The sequence below is a fragment of the Drosophila takahashii genome, chromosome X (assembly GCF_030179915.1).
Source record: "Drosophila takahashii strain IR98-3 E-12201 chromosome X, DtakHiC1v2, whole genome shotgun sequence".
Lineage (NCBI taxonomy): Eukaryota > Metazoa > Arthropoda > Insecta > Diptera > Drosophilidae > Drosophila > Drosophila takahashii.
The window spans coordinates 7,399,432-7,413,525 of NC_091683.1; the positions used below are offsets into that span (position 1 = coordinate 7,399,432).

The following is a 14,094-nucleotide window of genomic DNA, read 5'->3' on the forward strand; positions in this document are numbered from 1 at the left end:
TAAAAATGTGTGTTTGTGAACAGCGTTTAGAGACCGATTGAAATATATGTTGTTAGTAGTTCTTTCTATATAACAATGCACATTTTCAGGTCTCGTAAAGGTGTTACAACTAAAATTCGTTACAAAGTTACCTGTCTTTTCTAAATGGTCGTTTTTTAATTTTAAATATAATTTAGCCACAAGAGAAGATATTTAAACATGTATATATTTAAAATCACAGTATAGTTTAAAAATCTTCATTTGAAAACAAGGCTTAAAAACAAAATAAAAATATTTTCTTCCGCAATTTATTTTTGACGGAAAATATCTTATATCTTTAATTTCTAACCCCAATTTGGAATTTAAATAGTTTAAAATAGTTTTTCTTACCTCCTTACCAGTGACACCCCCATTCCGATACAGTGTAAGAGGAACCGGTTCGATAACTGTTAGCCTGCCTATCGAAAGTACCGGTACCCTGTGCCTCTGTTGGGATTTTCCAATTGGATGTTTTGAAGATCTACCAATTGCCATAAGTATCGTTCGCTAAAGAAAAAACGAAGAAAGCCGCGATTCTGGCGAGGATTTGGCAATGAGCAGCGGCACCGCCGGCTGCAAGCGTGCGCACAGCATCGAGGTCGAGCAGCCGCTGGAGGCGGAGTGCGTGGAGCACGGCCTGCTGCTGGTCAAGGGACGCCTCTCGCCCAAGTGCTCCACGGCGCGCCAGCTGAAGGCGATTCTCGATCTCCCGGAGCGCCAGTCGCGCGAGCAGCTCACCCAGCTCTCAGCCGGCGGCGAGTTCAAGCTGCTCTTCGATTTGGAGGGAGGTGAATTCTCCTACCAAAGCGAGGAGCAGGTTACCGCATCCTCCTGCCTCCTGGAGCTGCGTTCCTGCACGGCCGCCCGCAGGATTCGCTTCCGCTACCGGCGGCGCCGCAGCTCCTACCGCGTGCAGCCGCTCTACCTGCTCTGCCGCGACGAGGAGAAGCCAGCGGAGCAGCAGCGCGAGCTGCTCGCCCTCATCGATCTCAATCTCCGCCTGGTGCAGTCCATCTATGCGCACAAACTCCAGGCGGCGGGCTTCCCGAATCGCACTTTTACCCTGAATGGCGAGTGCTGCACCTTTCGCAGCCAGTTGACCCGGGAGGAGGCTCTCGCGAAAAGCGAAGACGAGTTGTGGCAGCATTTTGCGGGGGAAATCATCTCCTGCCCGCTGTGGGGCCACCAGTTGCTCCTGAAGTTCGTGGCCTTCATAGGTTGCACGCGCTACGACGGCGACGCTGTGGCGGCCAGCGGTGACTCCTCCTACGCGAACATCCGGCGGCATCTCAAGGGACACGCGGCGCTCGGCGGCGGCGGATTGGCGCTCTTTGGAAGCGCCCACTTTTACGCTTGGCCGAGGAAGCTGGCGGAGATCGGGGATTGTGTGGGGAGCAGCGAGAGGGTGGACATCGCCCGGCTGCCGGACGAGAGCAACTACCGGAGGACCTACGGCGGCGTCTTTGCCAGCACCTTGGGCGCCGTGTGCCACGAACTGGGCCACTGCTTCGATTTGGGACACACCGGCGATGGGGTGATGGGCCAGGGCTTCGACTATTTGAATCGCGTTCTCACCGTGGATCAGCCCACGGAGCATCTGCCGCAGCGGATTATAGAGGCCTCTACCTCCTCCTCCTCCTCTTCAGCGGTTAATCCTCCGCGCTTCACCAAACTGAAACTCCAGGGGAGCAACAGCCAGCTGCTGGACAATTACCACAACCAAAGACGCCACGATAGCTTCTATTTCGCCCGCAATTGCGCCGTCATCCTGGCCCACCATCGTTGGCTCAATCTTGGACTGGAGGAGACCGCCAGTGGCAGCTTTGAGGCCGCAGAAATCCAACTGAAACGGGACACCAAAGAGATCCTTTCGAGCCGCCCCCTTCGGCTGGTCGAGCTGCGCTGCAATCGCAACAGCCTGGTGGCCCACTACGAGGAGTTCGAGGAGGAGGAAGTGCATCGCTTCCAGCTGCCCGCCTCCCTGTGGCATCTGCTCGCCGAGCAGCGCACCCACTACGTCTTCGTCCTGACCACCAGTGGCGACACCAAGCGGCTGTCCTGCGACTCCTAGGACTGCGAGCAGCTCGAGGAGTCAGGTGAGTCAACGAATAAAATTATATTCCATATTTTTCACCATAAAATATCAGTATTTTGACCATAACAATTGAAATAATTATCCAAATATCGAGTGCCATACCTCGTTGAACTCGTTATAAAATCCCCAATCGATCTACATTTAAACCTGAACATTTTTAATTTTTTCAAATTTTTGCAAAAAATTATGATGTAACCCCTTATCAAAAAAATGAAAATTGGGTCGAAAACTGATTTTTCCAAATCAGACGGAAAGTTTACTGATATTAATTATTAGGTTGTTAGCTGCCCAAAACCGTACGCCTTTTTGATTTGGCACCATTTTTGTCCGAGTTACAGCAAAAAATCGATTAGGAAAAATGTCGAATTTGCACCAAAAATCAAAGTCCTGATTTTCAACCCAAAACAATATAGTATTTTGGCCATAAAAATGGAAATAATGATCCAAACATAGAATGCCATACCTCGTTGAACTCGTAATAAAATCCACAATAAATCTGCATTTAAACCTGAAAATTTTTAATTTTTGCAAATTTTTCAAAAAATTATGATGTAACCCCCTTATCAAAAATGTGAAAATTGGGTCAAAAATTGATTTTTCCAAATCAGACGCAAAGTTTACTAATATTAATTATTAGGTTGTTAGCTCCTCAAAACCGTACGCCTTTTTGATTTGGGACCATTTTTGCCCAAGTTACAGCAAAAAATCGATTAGGAAAAATGTCAAATTTGCACCAAAAATCAAAATCTTTATTTTCCACCCAAAAAAAATATAGTATTTTGGCCATAAAAACTAAAATATTGATCCAAATATGGAATGCTATACCTCGCTGAACTCGTAATAAAATTCCCTATCAATCTGCACTTAAACCTAAAAATTTTTAATTTTTACCATTTTTTGCAAAAAATCATGATGTAACCCCTTATCAAAAAAGTGAAAATTGGGTCGAAAATTGATTTTTTCCAAATCAGACAGAACGTTTACTGATATTAATTATTAGGTTGTTAGCTGCTCAAAACAGTACGCCTTTTTAATTTGGGACCATTTTTGACCAAGTTACAGCAAAAAATCGAATAAGAAAAATGTAAAATTTTTACCAGAAATCAAAATTATGATTTTCCACTTAAAACTTTCCACAACTTAAAAACTTACTTATAATGAGTTTTACTCTCATGAAGCGACCTTTAAAAATATTAAAAATACTTAAACATTTTAATAATTTCACAAAGATGCGCTCCTTTCGTTTTCTTTCAAGTCAATCCAATTAAGGTACAATCAATTAAGCTGATAAACATGCTGGGTAATGGATTTCCCCGCCACCTAAACAAATTACCTGATAAAGTCCACCCATCATCGGATGATTCATACCTTCGCTTATTACCAACTTCTTGGTGACGTTCAGTTTCAGCTGTTAATTTCCCAAAATCAAATTTTTACAATGGTGCCAATATCAACAAACAAAAAAAAAACCAGTTGATAATGATTAGTGCAAGGAATGCTATAAATTTATTGAATTCTTAAGAGCTGATAACGATATCATTTGACTATTATTTTTATTCAAGAAGTATTCATAACTTATAGGTATATTTTTTAATGTAAAATTCAATTTGCTTATATTAACTTATTTGATTGAATTAATTTTCTAAAATAACAATAATAATACAGGATTTTGAACCATTTTGTAGTTTGAAAAATATGAATTTTTTAGGAAAAAAGTATTATATTTGGAACAAAATTGTATATTCTAAAAAACTGATCAATAAAGAAATTAGCTCTCAAAAATTTTTTAGAAACTAATGAAAAGTTAAAAAAAAGATCAACGCTACAACAATTATGACTTAAGCAATACATCTTTTACAAATCCACCATCCACAAACTTTTTATAAAAAGCTATATTTGTAAGCACTCTTTGTTACTTTTTGCCCATGGTGCACAGTAGAGCTGCGATCGAATCAGGTTTTGCTCAGTTTTGCTCAGTTTCGCTCTCAGTGGATTGGATTGCCTTGGCTTGGAGCTAACTCAAATGGGTTAAAGCTCCGACCCCAGCCTTCCCCCTCCAAAGAGAATCGAATCTTGGAGGCCAGGCAAACTAGTATTCCACTTGTGTTCGACTCACTATTATCGCAGCAGCGACGGAGAACGTCGTTCGATAGCGACAATTGAAAAGCGAAAATACGACAAAAAATACGACAAATAATAATAATAATATTCAACGTTCGGCTGGCAAACCGCGCGATAAGATAAACACCGAAAATCATGTTCGAAAACTAACAATTTTCGCACCTTCATTTTTGCAGATTTGCGGCCAGTCTTCGTTTGGATCGCCGTTGGGTCGGAACAAATATTGAGTAACGAAAAAAAAAATATAGTTAAAATATAGCAGACAATGGCAGCCACCGAGGGATCCGCGCGAATTCAGTTCAAGGCGCTGAAGGGATTTCCAGCAATCGGCACTGATAAGCTGGAGACACAGGCCTTCCTCGCCGCCTCCAAGGAGATAGTAACCGTCATAGGTGATAACAGCGCACCCGGCCAATCAATTACCTGCCCACACATTTTTTTTAAATATTATTTTTCCACAGAGAGCTTCGGCAAACTGTTTACGCCCGTGATCAGCGACATGAACGGAAACATAAACGTAAGATTACCTGGCAGCAAACTTGAAATAAGCTAATTAACATAGAGTTGAGATCGCAAAAATTTAAAATTATCGATATTTTCGATTTTTTCCACAATATTGATACGATAATATCGATGTTTTCAACGGAAAATCTCCTTGAAATATAGAGAAATATCAAATTGTCTATATTATTTCAAGCTCTTATCTAAAACTTTGGTTTTAAATTCCTAGAAACTGTTCGCCTAAATTATTTGCAAAACTACATGCATTTTTAATTGATTCCATTTATTTGAATATTTTATCATACATATAGTTCCAATATTTAGTTTAAAACCTTATAGCACACGTATCCAAACATCCGTTTGTTATAATTTTTCCATGGGATTTCAATTTTTATAACACGAATTCTTCTAAATGTTTTTAAGACTGGATTTAAAAAAAATGCAAGAAATATATATCTTTTACAAGACAAACACTCCTTAAGTTTACATTTGAATATTTTTACACATATTATATTTTATTTTTAAAATATTTATGAAATGTTAGGTAATGAGTGAGATTTAATCTTCAAGCGAAAAATAATTTATAGAATTAACCTCAAGAAGTTAACAGTTTTAAAAGTTTAGTACAATTTTTAAGTTTATAACTTTAAGAATTGTATCTATAAAACAGAGCTTGAAAATTATCGATGTTTTCGATATTTTCACAGTTTCTTTTCGATAATATCGATGTTTTAAATATTCAAGCTCTATTTTAAAAAGAAAGGGAAATTTGTTAATGAATATTTTTAAGAAAAAGAAAGAAAATCTTGATGAAAATGTATCTTTTTTTTCTTATGTTAGAAATTAACGAAAGCCTACGGGGCGGATGTGTTGAAGTACCAATATCTGGAGGATCTGATCGTGCTGAATGTGAACGTGGACGATTTTGCGGCCAACGCGCTGCTCTGGCTAAAGCGCGGCCTCCAGCTGATTTGCACCTTCTTCGAGAACATCTACAACGATGCCCAGGCCAAGGAGGCACTGAAGCAGCACCTGCAGGACGCCTACGAGCGCACCTTGAAGCCCTATCACGGCTTCATAGTCCAGAGCACAATAAAGGTGATTGATGAGTGGCGAATTCTGAGTTCCTCATTCTAAAATGAATCCTTCTACAGATCATCTACAGCTGGGTGCCCACGCGCAGCCAGCTGCTGGGCCAGGGAGCCGCCCAGGTGGAGAACATGGAGGTGCTGACCAGCTTCCTGCCCACGATGCGTGCCCATTTGGACTCGATCGATGCCCTTTTGAGGGCCCACAATCTGGACGATGCCCGAAAGGTGTGATTTAGATCGCGATGGAGAACGTTTCCTTAGCTTAGCCTAGCTTAAATAGCTTATCCTACTTTATTATTTATGCCAATGTTGCGAAGTAAACCTCAGAGCCTTACTAAAAACTCCTTTGCTTCACTTGGACTTGAGCTTTAGCTCCTCCTCCGACGACGACAGATCATCCTCCTCATCCTCTGATTCCCCTGGTTCCTCTTGTTCCTGTTCCTTTTCCCCTTGGGACATCCTAGACATTCGCTTGCCCGGCTTGCAGATCACAAAGTGAACCAGGCACACAATCACCTCCAGGGCAATCAAACCAAAGACGGCATTCGTGATGATGCGCAGCCAGAGACTTCGTCCGGCGGCCGAGAGGCGCAGGAAGACCATGGCGGGCAGCAGGATGCAGGGCGTCACCGTGAGCAGCAGCCACATGGCGGTGGCCCCGGAGCACAGGTTCACCGAGTAGCCGGCGTACAGGCGCACGGATTCGGCGGAAATGGCCAGGATGTAGGCCATCAGCATGGATAGGCCCTCCAAATTCCACAAGTTATTTAGCTGTAGAGGGAAAAGGAAACCATTAAGGGAGGGAAATGGTATTCAATGACCATCTAGACTCACCCGGATGAGCATGTGGATCATGTAGCTCATGGCCCACACCATGGACACATAGGTATTCGCCTGTAGGAGCATCTGGAGCAGCAGGTTGGCCCGATGTGGCGACACTGAGTGCGACATTTTTGCTACTTTTTCGATGTCCTTGTAATCCACTTTTTGCTTGGGATGATGGAAATCTTGCACTGAAATAGCTGCCACTTCCAGCAGCTTCGATTGTTGTACTTTTCGCTGGTGGTCGTGGTAACCAACGGCAACGTAATCAGCTGGAAGCGACGTCTCCTTCCTGAGTGATGCGAGAAGTCCTGACAGGTCCTGCGATGGTCAGACACAAGCTGGCTGCTTTGGCACTCCAACAAAAGGTCCTGGCGCCAAGTCAGCGGATTTGAATATTAATCAGTATTTTACAAATAAATAACACAGCAATAATAGTTTTATAAATATATAAAGGGCAGAATAATATTTATTTTTGACATTTAAAAATATTAAAAAAAAAGATACTTGATTGAACTTTTAAAAAACAATAAATACATAATTCAAAGTTTTACAAATTAATATGATACATTTTTTTTAAATTTAAAATATAGCAGATATTAAAATCGTTTGATGTACTAAGTTTTTAAATATTTTTTATTAAGTACTGCATTTTTAGGAATTTTAAATAGGGTAATTTTTTTATTGTTAATTTAAAATAATAGAATAGAATAATAGAAAGTTTCCCCACACTGCTATTATTTTGACCGAATTGTATAAAAAACACAATTTATCATCAATAAATTGGCCATAATTTAAATTATCATTTTAATTATACCAAGAAAACTTTGGAAACCACAATAGATCCTAAATTTTCAGTGAATATAATTATAATATGTAATTATTAATATTCATTTAGGATTATTCAGGATATAATTACAATAATATATTATTATTATATTTAATAGAATAACATATTTAAGAAGGCAGAAAACACCCATTTAAAATGAAAGCGAATCAATCAAAAGAAGCGTGACGAAAGCTAAACGAATGGATTGGATGAGCTGGAGTGGACATGGACCATCAGTGGCCATGCAGCACCGCAAGCAAGAGCTGCGTTGGCGCAACCTGCTGGCCATCGTCTTGGTCCTGGTGACCAGCATGAGCCACATCCGTCACTCGACCCTCGGAATCAGCTCGAACGAGCGGCGGTTCCAGTGCCTGTGGCCACGACTCCTTGGCCAGACGAACTGCTCGCCCTGCGCCGAGCTGTACATCTTCAATCGCTCCACGGGCTACCGGCGCTGCGAGCACATCAACGGCCGCTGCTATCCGCACCGCACGGTCTTCGCCAGCGCCCGGATGTGCGAGCTCATCTGCCAGCCGTACATCCAGCGGCCCACGCTCCACGAGCTGACCACCCCGGTGCCGCCGCTGGTGGAGCCCTACTTCGACAGCGACGAGGAGTTCCAGTGAACAAGCTTTTAAGTTTAATAAATATAATATATATATAACATAATATCAAGCTCTAATCTGAAACTTTGTTTTTAAATCTTAAAGAAACTTTTTCCCTAAATTATTTTCAAAATAACAAGATTTTTTAATTGATTCCAATTATTTGAGTATTTTATCATACATGTAGCTCCAATATTTAGTTTAAAATCTTATAGTTATAATTTTTCCTTGGGATTTCAATTTTCATAACAAAAATTCTTCTAAAATGTTTTTGAGACTGGATTTAAAAAATGCAAGAAATATATCTTTTACAAGACAAACACTCCTTAAGTTTACATTTGAATATTTATACATATATTATATTTTATTTTAAAAACACTAATGAAATGTTAGGTAAGGAATGAGATTTAATAATTTATAAAATTAACCTCAGAAAGTTAGCAGTTTTAAAAGTTTAGTACAATTTTGAAGTTTACAACTTGAAGAATTGTATTTATAAAACAGAGTTTCCAGTGAGGTAACAAGCTTTTAAGTTTAATAAATAATTTAATGGGTAACAATTTAAATCCATTCAATGCGGCACACTGGTGTTGATGGCCACCTCCAAGGCGGTAACTACAAGTTAAGATTTAGAGTAGAATTATTAGCCAAATTCTGAGATCAAAAATCGCATCGAACTTACGAAATCCATGATCCTGCTTGTAGACCAGCGAATTGAGTATCTCGGCGAGCATCTGGTGGCAGCGTATGTAGGTCATCTCCATTTCCACCACCTGGTTGAGGGCCAGATACTCCATGCCGCGGCTTTCGGCCTTCCCGTCATCAACGCCCTCATCCGAGAGCGTAAAGTCCAGGCTGAGCGCATCGTTTTCGCCCAGATAGCAGGCGCAGCTGGTCCATTCCATGTCCAGCACGAAGATCAGATGGAAGATCTGATCGAGGGCGGTGCGAAAGGCACTAAACTCCTCGGTCAGCAGACAGTGGGTTCTTAAAAAGGCAATATAATCGTCATGCTGCAATCTCAGCTGCCGGATATTCGTGCAGCGATCGAGGCGCAGTTCAAATTGCTGGCCCACCGCCTGCATGATGTGCGTGTGCAGGCTGTTGATCAGGTAGATCAGCCAGAAGCGCAGGATCTCCAGGCGGCGAATGGTCAAGCCAATCAGATCCAAAGGTTCGTACGGATTATCCCGATGGCGACGCAGGAAACCGAGACTCTCCAGCTTCCAGACGGCCCACTTGATCTTGAGCATCAGACGCCACACAGAATTGTAGCCCTGCATGTGCTTCGCATTCAAGATGCGCTGCAGTGCCACTGGCATCTCGTAGACCAGTTCCAAGGCCTCCAGAGCTTCGTAGACTTTACTCGAGTTACAAGTAACCTTGGAGATCACACGCACATGCAGATTGTCCGCGAAATCCGGATAGTGAGGGGATAGGACATCATACAGTTGGCTGCTCATCAGGGAGTCGCGTGCCCAGTTCTCCGTATTCTCAATGCGTGCGAAAAGCGAGGTGTAAAAGGGCAGCAGCAGGTAGTACGACTCCAGCATCATTGTGTGCCGCAGAAAGCGAGCATTCTCGCCCAGCCGCAAATCCTCGCGATACGCACGCATTGCATATTCATTGGCGAGCGACTGACGCCTGCGTAGAATCTCCGCCAGCGCCTCCGGCATCTCGGCCTTCAGCGAAAGGGGGGATGAGCTCTCCAGGCGCTGGATTATCGCTGCCAATTCTACAGGCTTCTTTTTCTGATTCTCCCCCTGCCTTTTGCGCTCTTCGATGCGCCGCTGCGCTGGCTGCGTGAACAGGGCAAAGAACTCCAGATTCCTAATGCCCTGCACATTGCTGACTAATAGTTCATCGTGGGCCGCCTGCTCTTTATCCTCTTCCAACTCCTGGTTAACCTGCTCCTCCTCCTGCTGATTATCCTTTTCCCAGTCGCCGCAGTAAACCTTTATCTGTGCAAACAGCTGGCTTTCAAGCTCTTCGTACAGCGAGGGCGGTTGGCTTTCGTTGCTGGTGGCCAGCATCTCGCCCAGCAGATTCACATTGGCCAGCAGGTCCTGCGTCTCTCCGGATTCCAAGGCATGCTTGAGTAGCAGTTGGTAAAGGGGACAGGCATGTAGTTGCCTGGAGATCTCTGGAGATTCATTCACAGAACGCTCCCTCACATAGCCACGTCGATCGGCGTTCCCTTCGACCCTGTAAATTATACATTATTATACATTCTACTAGAAACCTAAATTAGAGCCCTGCGTGAATCATTCAATTTTTGTTTTATCATAGTATGCATAGTATAGTATGAAATTCTGATTTGTTTAATTCAATTCTATGTGAAATAAATTGAATGTTTTTCTAATTCATTTCTAATTGAATGAATGAATGAATAATTTTTATGAATTTTTCAGATTTTTTTGTGCTTTCTTTTGAGAACAAAAAGTGGAACATCTTTAACAAATCAATGTTAACTGCTTAGAAAATAATATTCATGCAAAATTAAGTCCCTTTCTTCTTCAAAAGAAATTGTCGTTTGAATTATTTCGGAATTCATGCCATTCATTCGTTCAATTCTATCAAACTCAAAATTCAAATTCATTCAATTCTATTAAACTCAAAAATCCATTTCATTCAATTCTATTAAACTCAAAATTCAAATTCATTCAATTCTATTAAACTCAAAATTCAAATTCATTCAATTCTATTAAACTATAATTCAAATTCATTCAATTCTATTAAACTCAAAATTCTAAATAATTCATTTATATAAAACAAAAAATTAAAAAAAAATTCATTAAATCCATTCATGCATGGCTCTAATTAGCGGAATTCATAATTTATAGACTAGATACTGCATATTTAAAGGATTTTAGCTCATTCTACACAGAAATATTCATGCAGGGCTCTTATTACTATATATTCTACTGGAAACCTAAATAGACAATCACCATCTCTCCACGATAAACTCATTCAGGCGATCCTCTAGCTTCGCCCTGCGCCACCAGCCGTCGATGATGTGGCAGTAGCGCTTGAGCGAGACCAACAGCAGCCCGGTGGCCAGTTTCTGGTGCAGCACCTGCGGATTCGTGTGCCTGTACAGGCGGCAGAGCAAATAGGCGCTGCGAAGGTGAGGAGCTCCCTGCGTCAAGATGCAATCTTCGCCCAGGTGACGCAGCAAACGGAGCTGTTTAAAATGCCGACTGAATTCACTAACAAATCGGAGGAGTCCAGTGTTCTCCGGCTCTTTAACCACCCGATCCTCGTAGGCGATGAGAAGCTGGCTTATGGGACGCAGCAGATCCCGCAGTCCATAGGCAAAGCACTCCAAGGTCCCAGTCGTCTGCATCCCATTAAAGTGCACCGTGTGGGCATCGATAATCCGGCGCAGCTCCAGCATATCCTCCAAAGCAGGCACCACATTCAGCTCCAGATAGGCCTTCAAATTAGGCTGATAAATAGTTTATAGATTAGCATAGGAAATTACATAAATTAAATCATAAATTCCCACCGCTGTCGTGTTGCAAACACTGACATTGCTGCGCACGCTGATCCGTCGCTTTGTCTCATCAAATTCAAAGAAACAGCAGCTGGCTGGAGCCACAAACATGAAGAGGATCTCGCGGAGCAGGCAGGATTCGGTGACCGTCTTGGGCAGCGGCAATTGCAGCATTCCACGCGCCTGGCGATTCAGGAACTGCACATAACTAACAGCAAAGTTTCCCAAGGGCGTTGAGTTCGGGGGAAGGGTATTTAAATGGACATCGGGTCGCCACCAGTGGGCGTGGATGCGACGCTCCAGCATCTCCGTATTCCGCAGACTCTGACTTAATTTAGTGGCCGGAACAGGCGGCTGGGGTGCCGCCAACTGGGGCAAACGGCTCCTGGCCAGCCGACCCACCTGGCAGTTGCTCCGCAGGCTGAGAATCAGTGGCTGGGCGATGCGAAAGGCCCCGGAGTCGCCCAGCGACGCAGGCAGATAGCCGGTGTTGCCCACGCCCCCCTTGCGAACGGAGCTCCATTGCATCGCCCGCTCGTAGACGCTGGCCATGTCCGGAATGCTGCGCGAGGTGCCGGCGTTCTCGTCGGGGCGCAAAGTGGTCGTCGAGTCGCCGTCCGACTCATCCGACCAGTCCTGTTTGAAAGAAGGGGGAAAGTGCGTTAGTAAGCTGAATTACTAGAATTAAGGGAAGAAAATCAGTGGTTTTGGGGCATATAACATATAAATAGTGCATATTTAAAAGATTATGGCTTATTTTACACACAAATAGGTATGTTTTAGTCAAAAATTGTGGATGTGGAATGGAAACTAGGATGTTTACAAGTACTTTTACAAGTTATAAACCAAAAATTAGTAGTGTAGGGGAAGATATCATAGAGGTATTCATGATTTCTACATGATTATAGCTTATTCTACCCACAATTAGGTCTGTCTTAAGTAACATTGCGAAATTGGAATAGAAACTAGGATGTTTATAAGTACTTTTACAAGCTATTAACAAAAATAAATGGTATATTGAAATGTATAGGTTTACATGGATGCTACTGCATATTAAAAAGATTATGGCTCATTCTGCACACAAATAGGTATTTTTAAGGATACATTGCGAAAGTGAAATAAAAATTAGGATGTTTATAAGTAGGTTTACCAGTTATAAACCAAATAGAGTGGTATATGGGCATGTTTCATAAAGGAATTCATAATTTGTACACTACATACAACATATTTGAAGGATTTTAGCTCATTCGACACTGAAATATGTATGTTTTAGTGATACATTGTGGTAGAGGAATAGAAACTATGACTTTTACAAGTGGGTTTACAAGTTGTAAGCTAGAATTAGTGGCATATATCATAAATTTAGCTCATTCTACACACAAATATAGGTGTTTTAGTGATACATAGTGTCAGTGGAGTGGAAACTAGGATGTTTATTAGTGGGTTTACAAGTTATAAGCGTTATAAACTAAAATTAGTGTTTTAGAGGCAAGTATCACAGAGGATTGTGGGTCATTCCACACTGGGTGGAAATGAAATCCTCGAGGAGATCTCTTTTTAAGGGTTGTCAGATGCCCAGTTTCCCGATGCTCACACTCAGGCTGTCCGAACTGTCGTCCTGCGGCGACGGTGGCGGCAGGAAGTCCTCGCTGAGGAGGGCCACCCAGTCGATCTCCGTCTCGGCGGGATTGGCGGGTGGCCGGTGGCGGCGGACGGACGCCTCCAGCGCGGCCAGTTGACGCTGCTCAGACGCCCGGGTGCCGGCTATCAAAGCCACCCGCTGGTGGTCCATCTCCAGGCGACGGCGCCGGATATTCTGCACCGGTTTGTGGGACAAACCCAGCAGGAAGTCCAGCATGGTCCAGCCCACATGGGGAGCGGGATCATGCAGCTCCAGGTACTTAATGGCCAACTCCTCGACGCTCTGGGAAAACGGCGCCATGCCCTCCAAGCGAAAGCGCTCCAGCAGATCCTCCAGGCTGCTCTGAACCTCCTTACTGGTGGGTCTCCGTGTCCAGCGGTGCTCCTCCAGCAACTTCGCCACCAGCTGCTCCTTGCGGCGCAACTCCCGCTGGCTGGTCTGCTGGGACAGGCGGATTAATAGCTTCTCTGGCTGCATCTGTTCCCTTCGGTTTTTGAATACTCACCTCCGACGGTGAGAGATTCCGCACCAGTTGGCTCACACTCGCCGCCACCAGGACGTCGATCTCCGCATGGGTCATGTCCTCGTGATCCAGCGGCATGTCCTGCTGCCCGGAAGCCGCCATTCCGCTGCGAATTCTGATTGAAAACCGAATAAAAGTGCGAAAACAAATGGCGCCCTCCTGGCAAAGAATCCAAAACGGTTCCGGTTCACATAGTTATCGATTCTGGTTCTGGTTCGACGGGCTCAATAGTTATCGAACATATCGAACAAAAAACTCACTTTTCTGTCGGTTATTTTATCGATTTAAGGCCTTAAAAAAGATTTCAAAGGGTTTTTAAATATATACCCCCTTTAAGTATATACCTCACTT

At 43.1% G+C, this 14,094-nt stretch overlaps 5 protein-coding genes across 6 annotated transcripts; 3 read left to right on the top strand and 2 right to left on the bottom strand.

Annotated features, from left to right (window-relative positions):
* Positions 1-433: 433 nt before the first annotated feature.
* On the top strand, positions 434-4,551 carry LOC108054080 (uncharacterized). The gene is made up of 2 exons (XM_017136832.3): positions 434-2,114; positions 4,411-4,551. The coding sequence occupies exon 1, from the start codon at positions 572-574 to the stop codon at positions 2,087-2,089; it is 1,518 nt and encodes a 505-aa protein (XP_016992321.2). The 5' UTR covers positions 434-571; the 3' UTR covers positions 2,090-2,114; positions 4,411-4,551.
* LOC108054081 (glycolipid transfer protein) lies at positions 4,485-6,167 on the top strand. The gene is made up of 4 exons (XM_017136833.3): positions 4,485-4,626; positions 4,696-4,751; positions 5,576-5,833; positions 5,890-6,167. Exons 1-4 carry the CDS (start codon positions 4,500-4,502, stop codon positions 6,055-6,057), a joined length of 609 nt encoding a protein of 202 aa, XP_016992322.1. The 5' UTR covers positions 4,485-4,499; the 3' UTR covers positions 6,058-6,167.
* A 10-nt stretch (positions 6,168-6,177) lies between these two features.
* LOC108054082 (transmembrane protein 17B) lies at positions 6,178-7,069 on the bottom strand. Its single transcript, XM_017136834.3, has 2 exons — positions 6,661-7,069; positions 6,178-6,597 (listed from the first exon to the last, which is right to left on the bottom strand). The coding sequence occupies exons 1-2, from the start codon at positions 6,775-6,777 to the stop codon at positions 6,178-6,180; spliced, it is 537 nt and encodes a 178-aa protein (XP_016992323.2). The 5' UTR covers positions 6,778-7,069.
* Positions 7,070-7,667: 598 nt separating this feature from the next.
* LOC108070346 (uncharacterized) lies at positions 7,668-8,241 on the top strand. The gene has a single exon (XM_017160783.3). The coding sequence runs from the start codon at positions 7,678-7,680 to the stop codon at positions 8,101-8,103; it is 426 nt and encodes a 141-aa protein (XP_017016272.2). The 5' UTR covers positions 7,668-7,677; the 3' UTR covers positions 8,104-8,241.
* Positions 8,242-8,364: 123 nt separating this feature from the next.
* On the bottom strand, positions 8,365-13,929 carry Grip128 (gamma-tubulin complex component 5). 2 transcript variants are annotated; one of them, XM_017136846.3, is made up of 6 exons: positions 13,726-13,929; positions 13,173-13,658; positions 11,591-12,214; positions 11,031-11,530; positions 8,765-10,287; positions 8,365-8,697 (listed from the first exon to the last, which is right to left on the bottom strand). In XM_017136846.3, exons 1-6 carry the CDS (start codon positions 13,843-13,845, stop codon positions 8,654-8,656), a joined length of 3,297 nt encoding a protein of 1,098 aa, XP_016992335.2. In that variant the 5' UTR covers positions 13,846-13,929; the 3' UTR covers positions 8,365-8,653. The 2 variants fall into 2 exon arrangements, with proteins under 2 accessions (XP_016992335.2, XP_070074817.1); XM_070218716.1 differs by having other exon boundaries at positions 13,173-13,661.
* Between the last annotated feature and the right edge of the window lie 165 nt (positions 13,930-14,094).